The sequence below is a fragment of the Sparus aurata genome, chromosome 13 (genome assembly GCF_900880675.1).
Source record: "Sparus aurata chromosome 13, fSpaAur1.1, whole genome shotgun sequence".
Taxonomy (NCBI): domain Eukaryota; kingdom Metazoa; phylum Chordata; class Actinopteri; order Spariformes; family Sparidae; genus Sparus; species Sparus aurata.
The window spans coordinates 21,541,912-21,560,050 of NC_044199.1; the positions used below are offsets into that span (position 1 = coordinate 21,541,912).

Sequence of the window (18,139 nt, forward strand, 5' to 3'; positions counted from 1 at the left end):
ATTTCCAGTTTTTGGCCAAGATTCTTGTAATTACAATTTATTTGGATTAGCAAAGCCTTTAGAAATAAGAAGTTGCCATTCGCCAGCTCTTGGTTCTATAAAAGCTCTCCCCAGGAATATAGGATCAGACAAGAAACATGACTGGATGTCTTAAGCAACGAAGGGACACTGCTATCAAGGATTTGGCATTGGCAGCTTCAACAAGATTCTTATACAGGAGGACACAGTTGGACCAAGGGGATCACAAACCTTGCCGAAGCACCCTTGAACAATGGATTTAAAATAAAATCATAGTGACTGCTGAAGCTGTGGAGAACTGATGAAGACCAACGATACTTTTAATCCAGTGAGACACAGTCAAGGTAAAGGCTGATTACACCCAATGAACTGTAATATGGTGAATCCTGGCAAAATACAAAATTGAGTGTCAAATGCTTTTAAGCTGTTTTCGAGACAAGATATCATTCATTAGCTGATAATGCAATACAAGACAGACTGTGAAGCTTCCACAGAGGTAAACCTCTACTGAAGCTTTTGTGAAATTATCTTGGTGATGTGTTGAGGAAAAAAATATCCGTGCTTATTCACAGAAGAGAAAAAACAAGTGCTTTTTGTTTTTCCATTATACCTAAGTGTGCTCAAAACTGCCTATGCAATGTCCTTTCCATCTCATATTCAGTATTCAAAGGATCCCTGTTTGTCCTCTGTCTGGTTCACACTGTGGCAAGTTTATCACATATACTGCTGTCCATATGGAAAATGGGACAGTGAGGAACAGCTAATCCCTTGAAACTCAATGAACTACGCTTCCTTTTTCTTTGCTCTCTTTTTTTTCTGTAACCAGCAATCAAGGTTTGGGGGTCAGGTAGGAGGCCGGCAGCAGCTCGCAGCCCAACCAACAGATTGCCTGCTGCTGTGCTGACTGAGTGCTGCCTCAACAAAGCATGAAAAGTGTGGATTCCCGGGGCCAAGGGTCCATGGGCTCTGCACTCCCTGGCCAGCCTGGGGAGAAAGGAACGGCTCAGTCAGCAGGCCAGGGCCACTGGAGCGATGAAAAGATAATTCTCCCCCCCACTGCCGCTGGACCTCATGGAGCGTCAAATCATTTGTGAGCAGTGACACGGCCAGATTGGACCAAAAGGATATGAGTGGGAAACTTCAAAACCTGCTCATGTTTCTGCGATCGTGAAAGGATTTGTATAACACATTCAGATTTGATGGACTTTCCCATGTTCACTCTGGACAGCCCTTTTTTGTTGACATGTTCAAATAATGAATCTCTTATGTGTAGGATCCCTTTTTCCCCCCCTGCTCCTGAGTCCTGTTTCTAGTTGTCAGGTAGGGATGCTGTGCAGACCATTCCATCGTCTGTCCCAAGCTTATGGAGAACCGCTGACTCGCTGGCTTCCAGGAACTAGGGTGAGTTGTTCTAGATAACATAGAGCAATGCACTGCCTTTTTAGATGCTAACTTCAGACTTGGTGCAATTACTCCTTTAATTTCGCTGTTTGGTCAGGACTAAGACTCTGTATCAGTGACTGACAACGATTATGTGATAAGAGTTTTCACAGGACAGTAATGTGTGCACAGAGTGAAAAATTGATAGAAATCACTTATCGGCACATGATCCAGCATTGTTTGTAATAACTTTGATGCCAAAGTTGAAGGTATTCAAACATAATTCAATGTGACATTTGTCAGTTTTGATTCTGTTTGGCAAGCATATGAAAGCTATTCCTCTGAAATCAAAACTGTAACAAGATAGCTGAAATGTTCTGGGAAAATCCTTTTGTTACATTAGCAGAGTATGTTTGGGATTTTTCTCAGCAAAGATAAATTCATTCATGATTAATTACACTTTCTGTATTCCCCAGTCTTAAAGATGATGTTTATGCACAAAATGGATTTCTTTAATTAAGTGCAAATTCTTGCTCTGTTTCAGGTGCTGAAATGGAACATATGCTTTTGATTTTTTTACTGTTTAGTAAGGTCTTATCAGTTGGAGCTCAATTCAATGGATACAACTGTGACGCCAATTTTCACAGCCGCTTCCCGGGTAAGGGACTCAAAGAAACTGACACACATTCACACTTTCTTTAAAAGGATTACTGGATAGCATTTTCATGGCATTATCTTTTTAACAGAATCTACATTTATCTACATATACTAATTATAATATTACATCATTGGAGATTTGAGCTGTAATCTATATATCTTGTGCCTTGTTTTATGTCCATGCCCACCTTTCTGTGTTTGTGTGCGTGTCCGTTGCAGCGGAGAGGGATATCAGCGTGTACTGCGGGGTGCAGACCATCACCCTCAAGATCAATTTCTGCCCTGTCCTCTTTTCTGGCTACACCGACTCTGACCTCGCCCTCAATGGTCGCCACGGAGATGCTCACTGCCGGGGATTCATCAATAACAACACCTTTCCCACTGTCGTCATCTTTAGTATCAGCCTGGCCACACTAGAGTCTTGCGGCAATTCCCTCGTGGTAAGAAGAACAGTAATGGTATCACTGATTGTTTTAAAGATGTGACAGCATTATTGTCAGCATCACTGACACTGCACACTGTTCATGATGGAGTTGGATTTGTTGCTTAAACAGGAAATGTTATTGTTAAGGTAATAAAATAACTGAGAAAATATCATGTAAACTGTAAAGTTTGCGCTGTGATTCAGAAATGAGGCGTGCATCAAAGAAACTTCCTGTTGAAAACTGTGTCATAGAATGACCCATAGTCTTCAATGACTCTGCAATTCTATTTTTATGCTAACTAATAAAAGGCCAAGCAAATACAAACGGAAGTTGAAAACTTTAAAGACTACTCAAAGCCGGCCAACATTTTTCAGCAGCAGCTAGCTGTCTCGTTCACAGTATCCAGGTTTTTATGTTGACAAATTGTGTTTATTCTGCATGGGAATAACTCTCCAGCACGCAGTATCTTGGGCGGCTCTGGGATCCCAGAGGCCCTGGCAGGATGATGAATAAAAAACTTTTCTTAGAATGTTTTATGAGGACTTAAAAAGGAATCATTGCTGAGTGAGCTGTCTCTTGCCAATGTTTTTGCTGTTTGTTAAGCCAGACGGAACAGGACAGCTCCTGAAGGGGTCTGTTCTCAGTTATGGAGCAATTAAACTATGGATTAGTGAGGTACAGTTGTCTGCTATTTATGTCTGATGCTATTAACCCCTCTATTGGTCATGGGTTGATGAGGGAGCAGAAGTATTATCTACACTGATGTTGTTTGCTGCAGGTCTCCACAGCTCAAGGACCAAATGCTTACGGGAACCTGTCACTGGTTCAGATTGGAAACATATCAGGTTATATCGACACACCGGATCCCCCCACCATCATCAGCTACCTGCCAGGTCTGTTGTACAAGTTCAGCTGCAGTTATCCACTGGAATACCTTGTCAACAACACACAACTGGCCTCGTAAGTGTCACTCACATTTCCACTTAAAGTGATTTGAATATGCTCTAATATGGTACTACTGGTAAAACTAATGGTAACACATTATAATAAATTGAATTGATAAATAGTACATTTATTGTGAATTAAATGTTCATTAATTGTTTTTTCACTGTTTTTAGCTGTTTTTGCTTTAAAATTCCTACACTGGAAAAAGTCATGGAGGCACATGATGAGAACTGATACACAGAGGACGCACAAAATGCCACCATTAATAAGTACAACATATGGACCAATGGACAAAATATTGAAGTATAAAATGACTGTTAGTATATTCATATTGCATTCAGAGACAGCATCACCACAAATTGTGGTAACAAATTTTAACCAGTATTAAAATGTTACATTCTCAGCTTTATATAGCTTTTCAGGGCTATTCAATGTCATCATTTTTCACAAGAGTTCAAGTTATTTTGCCTCCTGTATGTCAGACTTGAAATATAAAACCAGCAACAGATGATCTGATGGAAGAAAAAAAAAAAAAAAACGTTTTTCAAATGAGCAAATTTGGATATGAAAATAGAGATTTTTGATCATGAATTCAAAGTTTAAGATTATAAAAGCTCATCTAGACTGAAGAATGTAATTCAGATATCGAGTAATACACAATATATGCCAACCACATACAGTAGCTGAATTAACCAAAGTGAGAGAGTGAATTTGGGTATGGTTTTAATATGCAGCAAGTTTATTCTTCTAACATTGTTAACATTAGCAAATATGAAAACTGATTTTTATTTTTTTTAAGGATGCAAATGTCAGTATCAGGTAAATATCATTAGGGTCCGGGCAGCTAAGCTGCCAGGACACTATTGTATTCCTAGGAATTCTTTCTTCTTTCTTCTTTCTTCCGAGGAAGTCATACTTCCCAAGGGCGAAAACTCACCAAACTTTACAGAAATGTCCGGCCCCATGCCAGATTTACTTAATTCCAAGGACATGTCAATATTCCTCCTGGGGGGGCACAATAAGTGTTTAAATTTTAAAAACTTTAAAAATACCTACAAAATCAACAGTGCATGCTACAGTTTTGAAACTTTCACCAAACTGTAGCCCCAATACTGCTGAAACTTTAGTCCACTTAAACTCATACAAATTATGAAGTCCATCACTCAGTTTTTTTCAAAACCTGTAAAACTTATAAAACCTATCTCCTCCCACAATTTTTGCTCAATTGTCACCAAACTTGCTGGAGAGCATCTTCAGACCGTCCTCCACACAACTTGTTTCTCAGATTTTTGATTTATCAAAAATTAAGCCTACAGTGCATCAAAATGTTTGACTGTAAACAGTACTGTAGTACCTGATGGTGGCATCACAGCAAGCCTCTAAATTAAATTAAAAAAAATAGCTTGGACCGAACCATGGGTGAAAGCTAACCAAATTTTGCACAAAGGTCCAGTCCCATGCCAGATTACCTCAACTGTAAACTCAAGACAATAGTCCAGAGGGGTGTACTGCGAAGCCAGTTTAGTGGGTTAGCGAGGTATGTTGAGTCTAAAGCCAGGCTTCCCTGTACTACAAAGGTGGCTCTCTTTTAACCCGGCTAGATCACCATGGTAACTTATGCTTAGCTCATGACCTGGTCCCGACCAGGTTACGTTCAGAGTTTCAGCTTAAAATCGGCTATAAAAGCGCCGCACTGTTTCACTGTGTAACTCATTCGGAGATGGCGTCACCATTTATTGAGAACCCGGTGGACCTGGGAGCAAGAATAGTTCGGGCAGCACTACGACATGAGCGGCTTCTTCAAGATCGCGCTGAACCGCTGGCATTTCTTGATGAAATTCTCTGTGAGCGATATAGATTTTCAGCCGAGGGAATAAGGTACATTTGCTCACTTATTGAGCCGAGTGTCAGGAATGCCACTCGAAGAAGCTGTGCGCTCACTGTCGGGCAAACTGTTTGTGTAGCCCTTCGTTTTTTTGCCACAGGAACCTACTTACATTCAGTTGGTGATGCAGAAAATCTGAGCAAGAACACTGCGTGTTGCGCCATCTGCAAAGTGGTTCTTGCTCTTACTGAGAAGCTGAATATGTTTGTAGTGTTCCCAAGTCATTTGAGCACAATGCTTGTTAAGGAAGGATTCTATAAAATAGCCGGTAATGTAGGCCTATTTTCATACCCCTCTACATAATCAGTATTACTTGCTTGCATAATGAAATCTAATATAGCCTATAATATATGTAACTAGGATTCCCCAGGATCATTGGTGCTGTGGACTGCACACATGTATCCATCACGGGGCCCCTGGGGGAACATGAGGCTGACTATGTCAACTGCAAATCCATCCACAGCATCAGTGTGTAGGTGAAATCTCAAAAATAGTTTCTGCAGGTGATCGGTGGCACATGCACAGTGAATGTATAGGCTTTTATCAGTGGCACACAATATTGTCTAGACAGACTTTTCACATGAGTGAAATATCCAGTTGCATTATAGGTCTTTTTAAAGGAATCTCTTTATGCTTTCCACCTTTGTGCAGTGCTCTGTTTAAATTTAACCAGAAATCCCGTTAACAGATGACTTATGACCATCAATTGATGGTCACAAGTCATCTGTTAGTCTTCCTCTTTTCATTCTTCTTCCTGTTGGCTTAAGATAGTGATGATATTAAAATGAAACGGGATACAGTATATTATCCACACATTGACAAAATGATGGGGCAGCTTGGCTACATACCACTTTGAATGATGTTTTTGTATTTGGCTCTAACTTGCTGCCATGTCCGACTGCTGCTTCCACATCTTAATAAAATGCAATATGAAATATTAATTAGGCCAACCAAGTATTTATTTGTCACAGATAATGAGTAAAGTTAATTATTTCCTTGATGTGGCAATGAATAAACTGATGAACTGATCAATGTTTCACTCGTTGTAGGGCAGTGTACGCCCAAACACAAATCTTACAGGCTTGAGCTATTTTCACTGTCAACAATGTCTTTATTGTCATTGTACAGGGACAGTAGCTACATTTGCTTGTTCATCCCGACACAGTGATACAGAAAAAAAAACACTGAACATTTATAGCCTACGCACACTCAGCCTCGCTTTCAATAAAACACACACGCGCATTCTATAACTGAGATCAGTAAAATGTGAAAACAATATAGACATCATTCAAAAATGAAAAAAGATAGTTGTTGCTTCAGTTTATTTACTTTTTAAATGGATGAGGGTTAATATGTAAAAGTTGCACAATGTTGAGCTTTCAGAAATTAAAACACTAAGGGCTTAATATAATATTGATCATAATAGTAATCATTGTTAACTTACGCATTTACACCGTCAGCAATTTTCTGCCAGCAGCCCTCCCTCGCTCTATTGGCGGCGACAGTGTCACTTTTTGCCGTGATTGTTTCTTTGAATTCTTCATAGCCTTGCATAATAAGAATCTGCTCATCTTGAGTAAAATATGTGGCCCGGGATCGATCCATTTTCGCACGGAAGTAGAATAATATGACGTCACACGCCCCCTTTTATGTGAACGCGCGCGGAGCACAAAGCAGAGAACCAGACTTGACAAATTAAGTTGATAACCACCGTCGCAGTACCGTTTAACTCTGATTGGGGACTTGGGGCTTTGTTGAGCTGCAGCATGAGCACAAAGCCTGGCTATGTTGAGCCCCCTTCGCAGTACAGGCCTCTGATGGTGGTGCTACAGCAAGTGTCTAAAGTTCAAAACTTTGAAAATTCATAACAAATCAACCATGGCTTCAGCTTGCCAATTAGCTCAGAGTGATAGATGACAGTCTTTGGTTCCAGAAGTTGTGAGTTCAAGCCTCAAGTGGTCCAAAATGAACATTATTGTCAACTGTCTTGTCTTCCTATTCTCCTGTATGTTGCTCAGAATTGCCTAAATTTGCCAAAAATAGCCCGGACCCGACCCATCGCTGCGCAGCAGCTATAATTGTAATTGCCTTTCCAGCTTTGACCTTTGTTTTATCTTTACTGAAGGTCAGCAGCCGCGATCTCAGTGAAGGACAGCAATGGTACTTTCATCAGCACATTAAATCTACTGCTTTACAATGTAAGTTCATGTCAGTCCTGTTATTTTGCTGCATTTGGGAGCTGAGGCTGTTGTCGTGGACAAAGCAACATACCATACACAGGATGAAAGGAAATATGACAAATGTGCTTAAATACTCTGTTCATGTGCAGGACTCATCATACATTCAGCAGCTGTCTATCCCCATGGCAGGACTGACCCTAAAGACACGGGTGTTTGCAGCTGTAAAAGCTTCTAACCTGGATAGGAGGTAAACTGCAAGTCTTAATACGGATCACTCAATAGAGTGAGTAACCACATAACTGTAACTTTCTTCTGCCAAATTGTTGGATTATTTTTAGAGAAATAATGTGATAAGTATGAATACAGTGTAATGAACCCACTTATATGCTGACTGTACAGAATAAACACATATCTGTAAATGATGGATGGAGAAGGGAAAAATTCTGAAGTGGTCAAAACTTCAAAAACTTAATGAAGAACCACTTTGACACTTTGCCTTTGGTCTGTCAATAAAGTTGTGCTTCATATGTAAAAGTGTTATGGAGTTTTGACTAATTCTATATTAAGGTGATGCCAAAAAAGATATTCTTAATGTTTTATATTCGACTTGAAGAATTACTTTTTTAAAATTAAAAACAAAAATACAAAAAACTGTGTGTGAGCTTTGAAATCAGCATGATCTGTATCTTCTCATCAGAAGGCTTATGCTGTTGACAGTCATTTTGTTGATCTGAGGACTGGTATTTGAGCCGATGCTCCTATTGATGATATATAGAGGACAGAACTGCACCATGTAAATGCCTAGTCTTAAGTCTGAACTTGCTTTTGATCTTGGACATTTTTTCTTACATCTTACCTCATGAATTCTGACAGTCTCCTAAATACTCACAAATAGTGAATATGCATGACAATCACATGGTACAATAAACTGCTGTTCCTTGCAATGTTTGAAAAAACATTCATGAAACATTACATGAAACTTGAAATTCCTGTTTCATAATGTGGTTTGTGAATGCTGTTTCTCTGTAACCAAACTGATTAATGTACTCTGTCTGTTGCAAATGTCTTTACATTCTGTGATTCTTCGGGGATTCCATGACCAGTGACAACACTTTTCGCATTTCTGATCTTGTCTGGGCAATTACACTTTGTTATTGCTTGAAAAAACCAATAACTTTTGACCTTCTTCAGTCAGACAGACATATCTCCTTCTGTTTTGAACTTGACTTTGGGAAGACTTTTGTCTTGTGGTCATGTTGGGTAGGAGAGGGACATTGCCTTAAGGGAGGGTGTTAACAAATACACTATACACATTTTGGGTGCCTTTTGGCTCATTGTTCATCTTACCACATTCTTACCTCCTTAGTCACTGCAATAAAATTAACACAGTTGATGCCAGTGTCCAATCCTGTCTCCTAGAAATTAAGTTAGGGAACATAATGCCGGCAGCAATTACATTTCCCATCAAAACATAATCGGGGAAAAAAATTAGCTGTAGACACATGTCGTTTCTTGGAGACAGGGTTCTGTTCTGTTCTGTTGAAAACACAAAGATAATTTGGTGGAAAATGCTGAATTCTGGATTATCTAATCTTCAATGTTAAATAGATGGAACATTCTAATGGACTACTGCTATACCACGCCCTCTGGAAACCCTAATGATGACCTACGCTATGATCTTTTTTTTAGGTAACTCCAATATGAAAACAGATCTAAGATTTTGTTTAGTTCTAATATTTATCTTGTTCTTCTTTCTAATAGTACTTTCTAATTTTTCCTCTCTGAGCCAGCTGTGAAAAAGACCCACAGACCACCGTCTTTGAAAATGGGAAGAGCCAAATGGGCCGCTTTGCCTTTGAAGTATTTCGCTTTGTAAAGCACAAGAACCAGAAGATGTCCACCGTCTTCCTGCACTGTGTCACTAAGCTGTGTCGAGCAGACGACTGTCCAATGCTTATGCCAGTGAGACTTACAAAGGGCACTTTCACATATAACACAAACTATTCAGATACAATATAACACATTATTTGTCAGTATCTCTCTCAAACCCACCTAAAGTTTCATGATGTGATATATGATATGTTCGTATCGTTAGCACTTCAACCATAGCACTTATGCACTTATGCACTACTGCAATTTTACGATCAGTTATGAAAGCAGTAACGATCCTCAGATTAGGGCTTGACAATTGTTTCTATATTTTGTTTTACTCCGTCGATGGTGATATGTTGTGTTTTCTCTCTTGTGACAAATGTACTTATTGTAAGTTGCTTTGGACAAAAGTGTCTGCTAAATGCCCTAAATGTAAATGAGGAAAGCATTTGACGCGAAGACTCGAAACTTCACTTGCATTCACCTGTTCATCTTTCAAACAGTCAACATAGACATAATAATCTGTCATGCAACAATTTCATTTTTCTTATACTCTTCACGCTATGTTTCAGAGAAATTAGGGAAATACGTTACTTTTTACTCAATTTGAATACTGTACATGGCAGACAATTTATATTCCAGTAGACTGTACAACTGTCTGATTTCCTGTCCACATTTCCAAACAATGCTTTATCGGAGCCTAACTTACAGCATCTGATGACTGCTTTTAATCTATAAAAGAGGTGAGGCCAGCAGCTACATGATTTAAGAGGTTATCAGGCTTAACCTACCTTCAGTCAATATACTTTCTAAGAAGAGACTGGGATGTTTCCTCATTCCACTTTCATTTTCAAATTATAAATAACTAAATATTACAGCAATTAGAAAAAAATACATGTCTATACTGTACATTAGCATTTCAAATCACCATGACACACATCCACTGTTTATTCTAAAATAAAGTATTTAAAACATCCAGTTTCAGATGACATTATAACCAAGAAAAGCAAAGAAATACAGTTAGAATATATAAAGGATAAATTAATGTCTTGTGTGTGTTTCCTTAATACCTTATCATGAAAAAGTGTTTAATTCTGCCATTTTATCCCCATATCTACTTTTTCATAGATCTGTGGCAGCAGGAAAAAGAGAGATGTCTCAGAGGAAAAGGAATCAAGCAGCACATCTGGGAATGCTGTCCTGACTGCCGGACCAATCATTACTCGGAGTGGTACAGTTTCATAACACCCCTACTGTTATAACTTTTCCTCAGTATCTGTTTCCCACTAACCAAGCTTCTCGCTCTGAAATTACCCAAACAGCACATTTACTAAAGAGTCTGTTCCTAAACATATATAATACGTGTGATTTCTAGTGGTTGCACAAGATGAGTAAATATGCAATAAATTCCAGATTAGGTACTTTGTCTCTATATGTATCTGGGTTACCTATAGTCAGTGAGCACCTGAAAGCATCCTGTTGACTCATGTACTGTAGAAGCAATTGACAACAGACAAGTTACCTGTACTGTACTGAATACAATATATTACTGTCACTCTTAATTGCCCTTTCCTTTTTTTCACAGATGAAACACCAACGAACAACTCTCAGCTGGGTAGGCCTTTACATTCTGTCTGTTGTGTGGAATGACACTTTAAATGTGGTATTACATTTTAGTTATGTGAAAGGGAGCCATTTAAATAAGTCAAACCCTTCAAATGTAAGGAAAATGCCTCACTTACTCTTACTCTTCTTTCTAGGATGTCCTGTTATCCTGTGATTAATGATTAATGTCAGGGTTTACATTAAGTGCCCTTTTCCCTGCCTTTTCCAATTGCACTTCAATGTATTTTTTTGTTACATAAATCATAGCTACCTGGATGCAACTCCAGTTCTGGCTATGCTATTAGTTTACCTTTACAAGGCTCTGCCTCTGCACCTGAGAAAAGAAATGCTTTGCTCCTGCCAGCAACATTTGGAAGTCTGTAATCACCAATGCAAACACCCCAAAATGGATGAAGCATGATTACCATTGGACAGGCCATGCAGGATATCCAGGATAATCTATTGTTGGCACAAACGAGGATTGAGATCCCTGGCCTCGCATCAGTTTCATTGAGGTAGGCTACATTGTGGCAACAGACAGGGGGAGACATAAACATGACTAGCTTTTCACCCAGTTGCCGGGCGAAGTGTTGCAGCACCTTCTGCACTTCCATGTGCTCCAGCAGGTACCTCACTCGTACCAACCTCAGCATACCTCAGCATACCTCACATGCTGGATTAACCATAATAGAAGGAGCATCCCCTTCTCCTTTGACATTTGTGTAGTCATGGTGTGGGACAAGATGATGTTGGCTTAGCTGCAGGGCACACTTGTTGGGGTTCATGGCAAAGTGCAACTGTGGGATCTACTGGATGCCTAGCACTGTGTAGGCTTTTACCTCCTGCAGATACATGGTGAGAATAAGATATCTGTCTATGTAGGTCAGGATTCTCATGCATCTTTCCCAGAGCAGTGCCAGCACCACCTCCACCTCCACCTCAGAAAATTTGGAGAATCCTTGTGGGGCAAGAGAGGTGAAAGGATTACTAGCTGTGTCTCCCCCACCATAGTACATCCTGTGGCACGGGGAAGTTTACATCCCTCAGGTCTAGGGATGTCATCCAGTTGTCTGACTGGGTGAACTCTAGAAGTTGTGACCGTTAGCATGTGAAAATGTGCAGTGTGATTGGTCAGGACATGCAGGTCCAGTGTGTGCCTGCGCGAGAGAAGATCCTGTCCAAGCTCTTCTCTGTCTTCTCTATCCTGGGAGATGGGAGCATTGGGTGACCTTGGCCATCCCACAGGGAGATGAAGGGGATGAGGCAGGCCTTGACCTCCGAGAGTGGGGGCCCATCTTGCTCCGTGGAGAGGCCCACTCACACCTCAAGTAGACTAATAGCGCTGCCATCTTGAAGGCCACATGACGATGGCGTGTAGGCAGCTTTAGAGGTAGCAGGGTCACCATAATGTCGTGAGCCGAGGAAAAAGGCTGGGCAGGTCGTCTCAGGAGTAGCTGTGGGGTGCTGACACGTCATCCTCCTTGAAGGACGAAGACACAGTGAATCGAAGCCGCCACTCAGCTTTTGACTGTGTTATAGGTTTAGAATGATTTAAAACAAATAAAAATGCAGATTTTAATTAATTTTGTTCTGAAATGTCAATATTAATACCAGTATTGATGTGCTTTAACAGGGTACAGTCATACAATTTAGTTTTAATCAAAAAGAAATGTTAAAGTGTGCAGTATCTCTTGAAAAGCCCTAGACAAACTTCTGCCTTCACACAGGTTTGAGATAGCAAAGTTGACTGCACTTATATGAACAGAGGGAGTGGTTTTCAGCTAAGAAAAAATGCAGGACTTCCAAATATAGCATATCTTGTGGCTTTGTAATATTCTGTTCTTTTTGACGGCTGAAAAATGTTCTGCTATAAAAGTAGTTGAGCTGGAAATGTCCAGTTTTAGAGTTCCCTTAGGAACAAAAGTCAAACCGTCAACTAAACTGGACTGAGAAATGCTCAGTGCATTACCTTTACTTGTATCTGCATCAGGGATTTGTACTGAAAAGTTGGTAGAAATATGACCAGATTTGATTGTTTCTTTGTGCTTGTACTGCTCTAGCCCATCTGAAAGCTCCAGTCTTCCAGATGAACACAGTGACAAGCGCGCTTATCTCAGGCGTGATCATCCTGGGTGTCATGAGCATTTGCTTCTTCATCTTCTCCCTCACACTCCTCAAAGGCAAGAGCACTCCTGTCAGCAGCCTGTCTGGAGTCCGCAACCCAGCCTTCAACTGAACCCAACTCACTGCAGACACTCCTCCACAAGGGACAGTGCTAAGCAGGGGACACAGCCGATGTGACATGATATTTGTGCATGTAGTCATTTTACAAGAGAATAAAAGCTAATGCTGATGTAGAAAGTTCTTGAAATGTCTGTACAATGTGCATTAGTGTAGAAGTAAAGCAGGACTTTTTAAATATCGTTCTCTACTTTGTGTGTCAACCATCTGGCTGGCTAGGTTTAATTTGCATATGGTTATTTGTTATGCAGCTTTAATTCACACAGCGGGGACATTCGTAACTTGATTCAATACCTCAGCTGTACAGCTTTCAGTTGCAGGGTATAGGATCAACTGCAAGGCTTTCAGTATATTGTAGTGTTATATGACCTAATGGTAAAACTTAAATGTTATGCAAGAGGCCAAAATATAATAACACTTCATTGAAAATATAAATTGAAATATTGAGGGAAACTGCTTTGATTAAGCGATTTTATGAGCTAACAGGAACCCTTGGGCTTGGATGTTTTCCAAGTGCTTTTCTGGACATGAAACCTAACTTTTAAAAGTATATTGATATGATAGTTGGGATAAATGTTTAATTTATTAATTTTGCTACATATTAGAGTGGTAGCCTTGTGATTAATCAACTCATAGGTCTGTTCTACCCAAATATGTAATTCACTCACTCACTTTGAATATTTTATGCAATGTAGTAGCAATAAACTGTTTGTTAAGTGTGTACCCAATTTAATTGCGTATAACTTTCCCAGAATGTGTTCTTTAATGGTACGGTGTGTAATATGTAGTGGCATCCAGCAGAACAGAATTGACAAAAGTACAATATAATATTTATTAGCATGTTTTAATTAGTGTATAATCCCCTTAAAATAAGAGTTAATGTGTTTTCATTACCTTCGAAAGAGCTTTTTATATCTACATAGGGAGCTGGTCCCCCACCATGGAGGTCGCTATGTTGCACCGCCATCTTTCTACAGTAGCAGAGAACGGACAAACCTGGCACTAGTGAGGGCTTTTGTGTTTTTAAATGTAGTCGGTGGCTGCCCGAAATGCACCGATTAGAAAATGAAGTAGAAGAAGAGTGAGTGGCGACTGTTTCCTGCCAAACAATTTGTATTGTGAGAAGTTTTAAACCATTTTTGAACCCTCAATCTGATGGGTGGGTGATCATATTTATTATGTTGGCCTCATCTCTTCAGCGAAGCGGAACAACTCTGCGTGCGCAACTTGTGCGACTTATGCGACATATATGTAACGAGCTGGACACAGTGACAGTATCGTCCTATCATTCACTCTTATGTGAACTCCTGTACTGAAACAATAGCACTACACCCCTAATTACAACTGACTATATGGTACACAACCTACACAATGTAACATGTACATTATCTCACGAAAGCGAGTACACCCCTCACAATTTTTTAAATATTTTATTATATATTTTCATGCGACAACACTGAAGAAATGACACTTTGCTACAATGTAAAGTGGTCAGTGTACAGCTTGTATAACTTTTAAAATATAAAATTTAGTGTTGAGCTGAAAAGGGACGGACTTTTTCCGGTATTTCCGAGAGAATCAAAATGGTATTTAAAATGTCAATGAAATCAACGAATGACAGGGCGTTTTATATGAAAATTTACGGTGCTCTGTGACCAATGAGCTGACAGCGCACTCACACGAGAATAACAATGCAGAATCCAGCTCTTCTCATTGGTCAAGGTACTGTTATTTCCAAGAAGATACCGGAAGATAAAACCATGTTTCTGGGAAAATGTCTAGCAGCTTTGGCATGAAGTGTATAGACATCTTGCCCCAATAAAAAGCGTTTTACATCGTGTAGCCTGGGGGTAACCCCTGTAGAATCCCTAATAGCATTGCAAAGCTTATAGACATTTCCGAGACTTGTTTCAACATTGTTTAGACGACATATCAACTTCTGTCGTTTCAAAGTCAAATAGACAACATTTCAACCTTTGTCAAAATACACATGTAATGTATTGCATTTAAAAATATGTTTACCTAAATTGAGTTTCAACTAGTGCTCACAAAACTGGCATTACCACATCCATAAATTCTATGACAAGCACAGCTTTTGTGCTGTATACATGTGAAATTCTCAATGCTCTAATGTACAACTATTTGAATTAACTTCTTAATTTCAGCAAACAATTCCTCAAACTGCATCGAGGTCAAAAAGTCCAATAGACAACACCAGCAAATTTCATTTTTGCCAACTTAAAATATCACGGGAATGGTGACCGTGGTTGAAACTTTGATAGTAAATAAACTCACCTGTGATAAAGTTAAAAATACCCGCGTGATGTTCACCCATACTGTAAAACACAAGTAGTACATGGACTAATCTTAGGTAAAAAAGACAGCATTCAGGACCAGATATATGTAACGAGTTATCTATATATTGAATACTTGAATAAAAAATGAACATGTTTAATAGAACAAATGTTTTATTGAATTAAAGTGGCCTTCACATTCCATCTCTTCACAGCAGCTGGAGAGAGGGCATAAGAACATTTTTTACATTTTTACAGAGCGCCTATTCAGATGTTAAATGCACTTTATAGATGGCAGGAACACTTTGTTTTGGGAGTTGAAAGAGTAATGAAAGAACCACTCCTTAGAGCCACACAGTAGCCTGAATCTGATGGTTCCTAATAAAGCCAGTAGGCATTAACAGTGAGTGCTATGGTAGCCCAGCTGAGCCCAGGATAGTCACATGCAAATGAAGCCCATTCAGTAATTTCAGTTATATCAATCTTAGTTTCTTACACTTGATCACATGACACAGCTTTGTCGCCTTAAAAGGCAGTTTGTCACGTTGTCCCCCTCCATGCATGTTGTATTTCGCCAGGACTCATTCGTCATGAGCCTGTAAGACAAAATTCCTGTTAGCATTTTGTACATATAACGAAATAAAAACAGCACCAAGAGTTTGTCATTTACATCATTGGAGTAGTAATATAGGAAGTTGTGTACTATAACTTTTACATTTAAATTTGTTTTTGTTCCACTCAATCTAAATTCCCTCTGCTGGCCCCCACACCACCCACACTTAAGGACTACAACATATTTCCGATGTCTACTTGGCAAAAATTCTGCACCTTATAAAATATTAACAGTTTTTTTTTTCTTTCAGAATTTGTAGATTGACATTTTAAAATTGGTAAATCCCTTTGACTTACCTGTATTTCAAATGACACATCAAATTAAATTATATGGACAACAGTTGTTTTGGTGCATGTGTGTGATAGCTAATACTGATGGTGGTTCTGTTTTGGATGTAAAGTCTTTGGGTTTTAGCAGGGCTTGGTCATTTGACCTGGAATTCAGAAGTTCCTGGTGCTTGTGACTGATGCAGTGCTAAACCAGGAGAGACGAGACTGTGCACAGAACACAACAGAAGGGGACGTAAAGACACAGAGGGGTGTACTGTGAAGCGAGTATAGTGGGTTAGTGAGCTATGTTGAGTCTAAAACCAGGCTACCCTCTACTACAAAGGTTGCTCTCTTTTAACCCAGCTACATCGCCATGGTAACTGATGCTTAGCTCACTTGTTCAGATGTTCAAGAGTTTCATCCTAAAATCGTGTATAAAAGCGACGCTGTTTCACAATTTAAGTCATTTACAGCTGGCATGACCTTTACTTTGAAATTCCAGTGGAGCTGGATCACAACCAGCGTTTGTACGGAGGGAGAGATCGCCAGATTCACTGGTGTTTACTTTCTGAGCGACTCCGCCTACAGATGTTCAGCTGTTGAGCCGAGCATCAGGTCATTATACATAAGGCTATATATATTTTTTACTTTTATATACAGTCTATGGAGACCACTGAAAGAAGTTGTGCGGTCATAGCAGGACAGATAATCAGATGTATAATCGGTTAAGTTAATCATTTCACTTTGATGTGGCCAAGAATAAACTATTTTCAGTGTTTCGCTTGTTATATGATCGTGTTGCTCAAACGCAAATATTTAAAATGTCTATGCTATTTTAACAGTTAAAAGGTCTTTGTTGTCTTTGTACAGAGACATACCTGTTCATGTACTTTGTAGTGCAATCCCTGAGGTTTTTGCCACCAACTCTGGACAACAAGGTTATCTGTAATGACAGAACACGAATGCTTTACCTGAGACAATACTAGTGTGGTCCAAAAAACATAACAAAAATCTAATAGAAGAAGCAGAAGTGTGAATCGAAAACAGTGAAGTTTAACCTACTTTTCTGTCTACTTGGTGCTGTCACTCTGGGGGAAGTTTGACTTCCACGGGAGGAAAGTTTTCATGGTGAATGCCTCACCTCACTATCTGCAATACAAAAGGACAGATTGCAGATATAACAGGGCAAGACAACAACTACACCCACAAAAGCAACATGCCGCTTCAACAGGATATGAAGTGTCCATTTATGCAGTGTTTGAGTTATCACTAGAGATGCAAGTGTGACACCATTGCCAGTTTAGTAGCCTAAGTTATTGTATGTATTGTTTTCATTGTTGTTTTATAATGTTTGTATAGTTTTAATTGTTTCTGATTTTGTTAAACGTTACACGGTCGCTGTCGCTGTTGCCACCGTTGCCGTGGCTTTCGGAAGTCCGTCCATAGATACAGTGTTGCAGTAGCAGTTTACATCCGATTCCGGAGTAGCCTACTAAGCTGTGTTTCTGTTTTTTTCTTATCAGACTTGTATCATAGATAATGAATCCCCCTTTGACACCTTAAGTGACATCTAATTCAGTGGGTTACACAATAATTAATATAATTGATTAATCTAATATTAAATGTATTGCCAACTATTTTGATAATGGATTTGTAATAACATTCAGACTTTGATCGTTTTACAATTGAGTAAATATGAAATTCGACAAACCTGAACATTGTTGAGTTGAAGGCACAAGATTGTCACTTACGTCT

At 39.4% G+C, this 18,139-nt stretch overlaps 1 protein-coding gene across 1 annotated transcript; it reads left to right on the forward strand.

Moving 5' to 3' along the window:
* The first annotated feature begins 1,088 nt into the window (after window positions 1-1,088).
* Window positions 1,089-13,901, forward strand: zpld1a (zona pellucida-like domain containing 1a). Its single transcript, XM_030437283.1, has 11 exons — window positions 1,089-1,419; window positions 1,943-2,056; window positions 2,275-2,495; window positions 3,259-3,440; window positions 7,436-7,508; window positions 7,640-7,737; window positions 9,099-9,179; window positions 9,281-9,452; window positions 10,491-10,593; window positions 10,948-10,977; window positions 13,028-13,901. The coding sequence occupies exons 2-11, from the start codon at window positions 1,951-1,953 to the stop codon at window positions 13,201-13,203; spliced, it is 1,242 nt and encodes a 413-aa protein (XP_030293143.1). The 5' UTR covers window positions 1,089-1,419; window positions 1,943-1,950; the 3' UTR covers window positions 13,204-13,901.
* The last annotated feature ends 4,238 nt before the right edge of the window (window positions 13,902-18,139 follow it).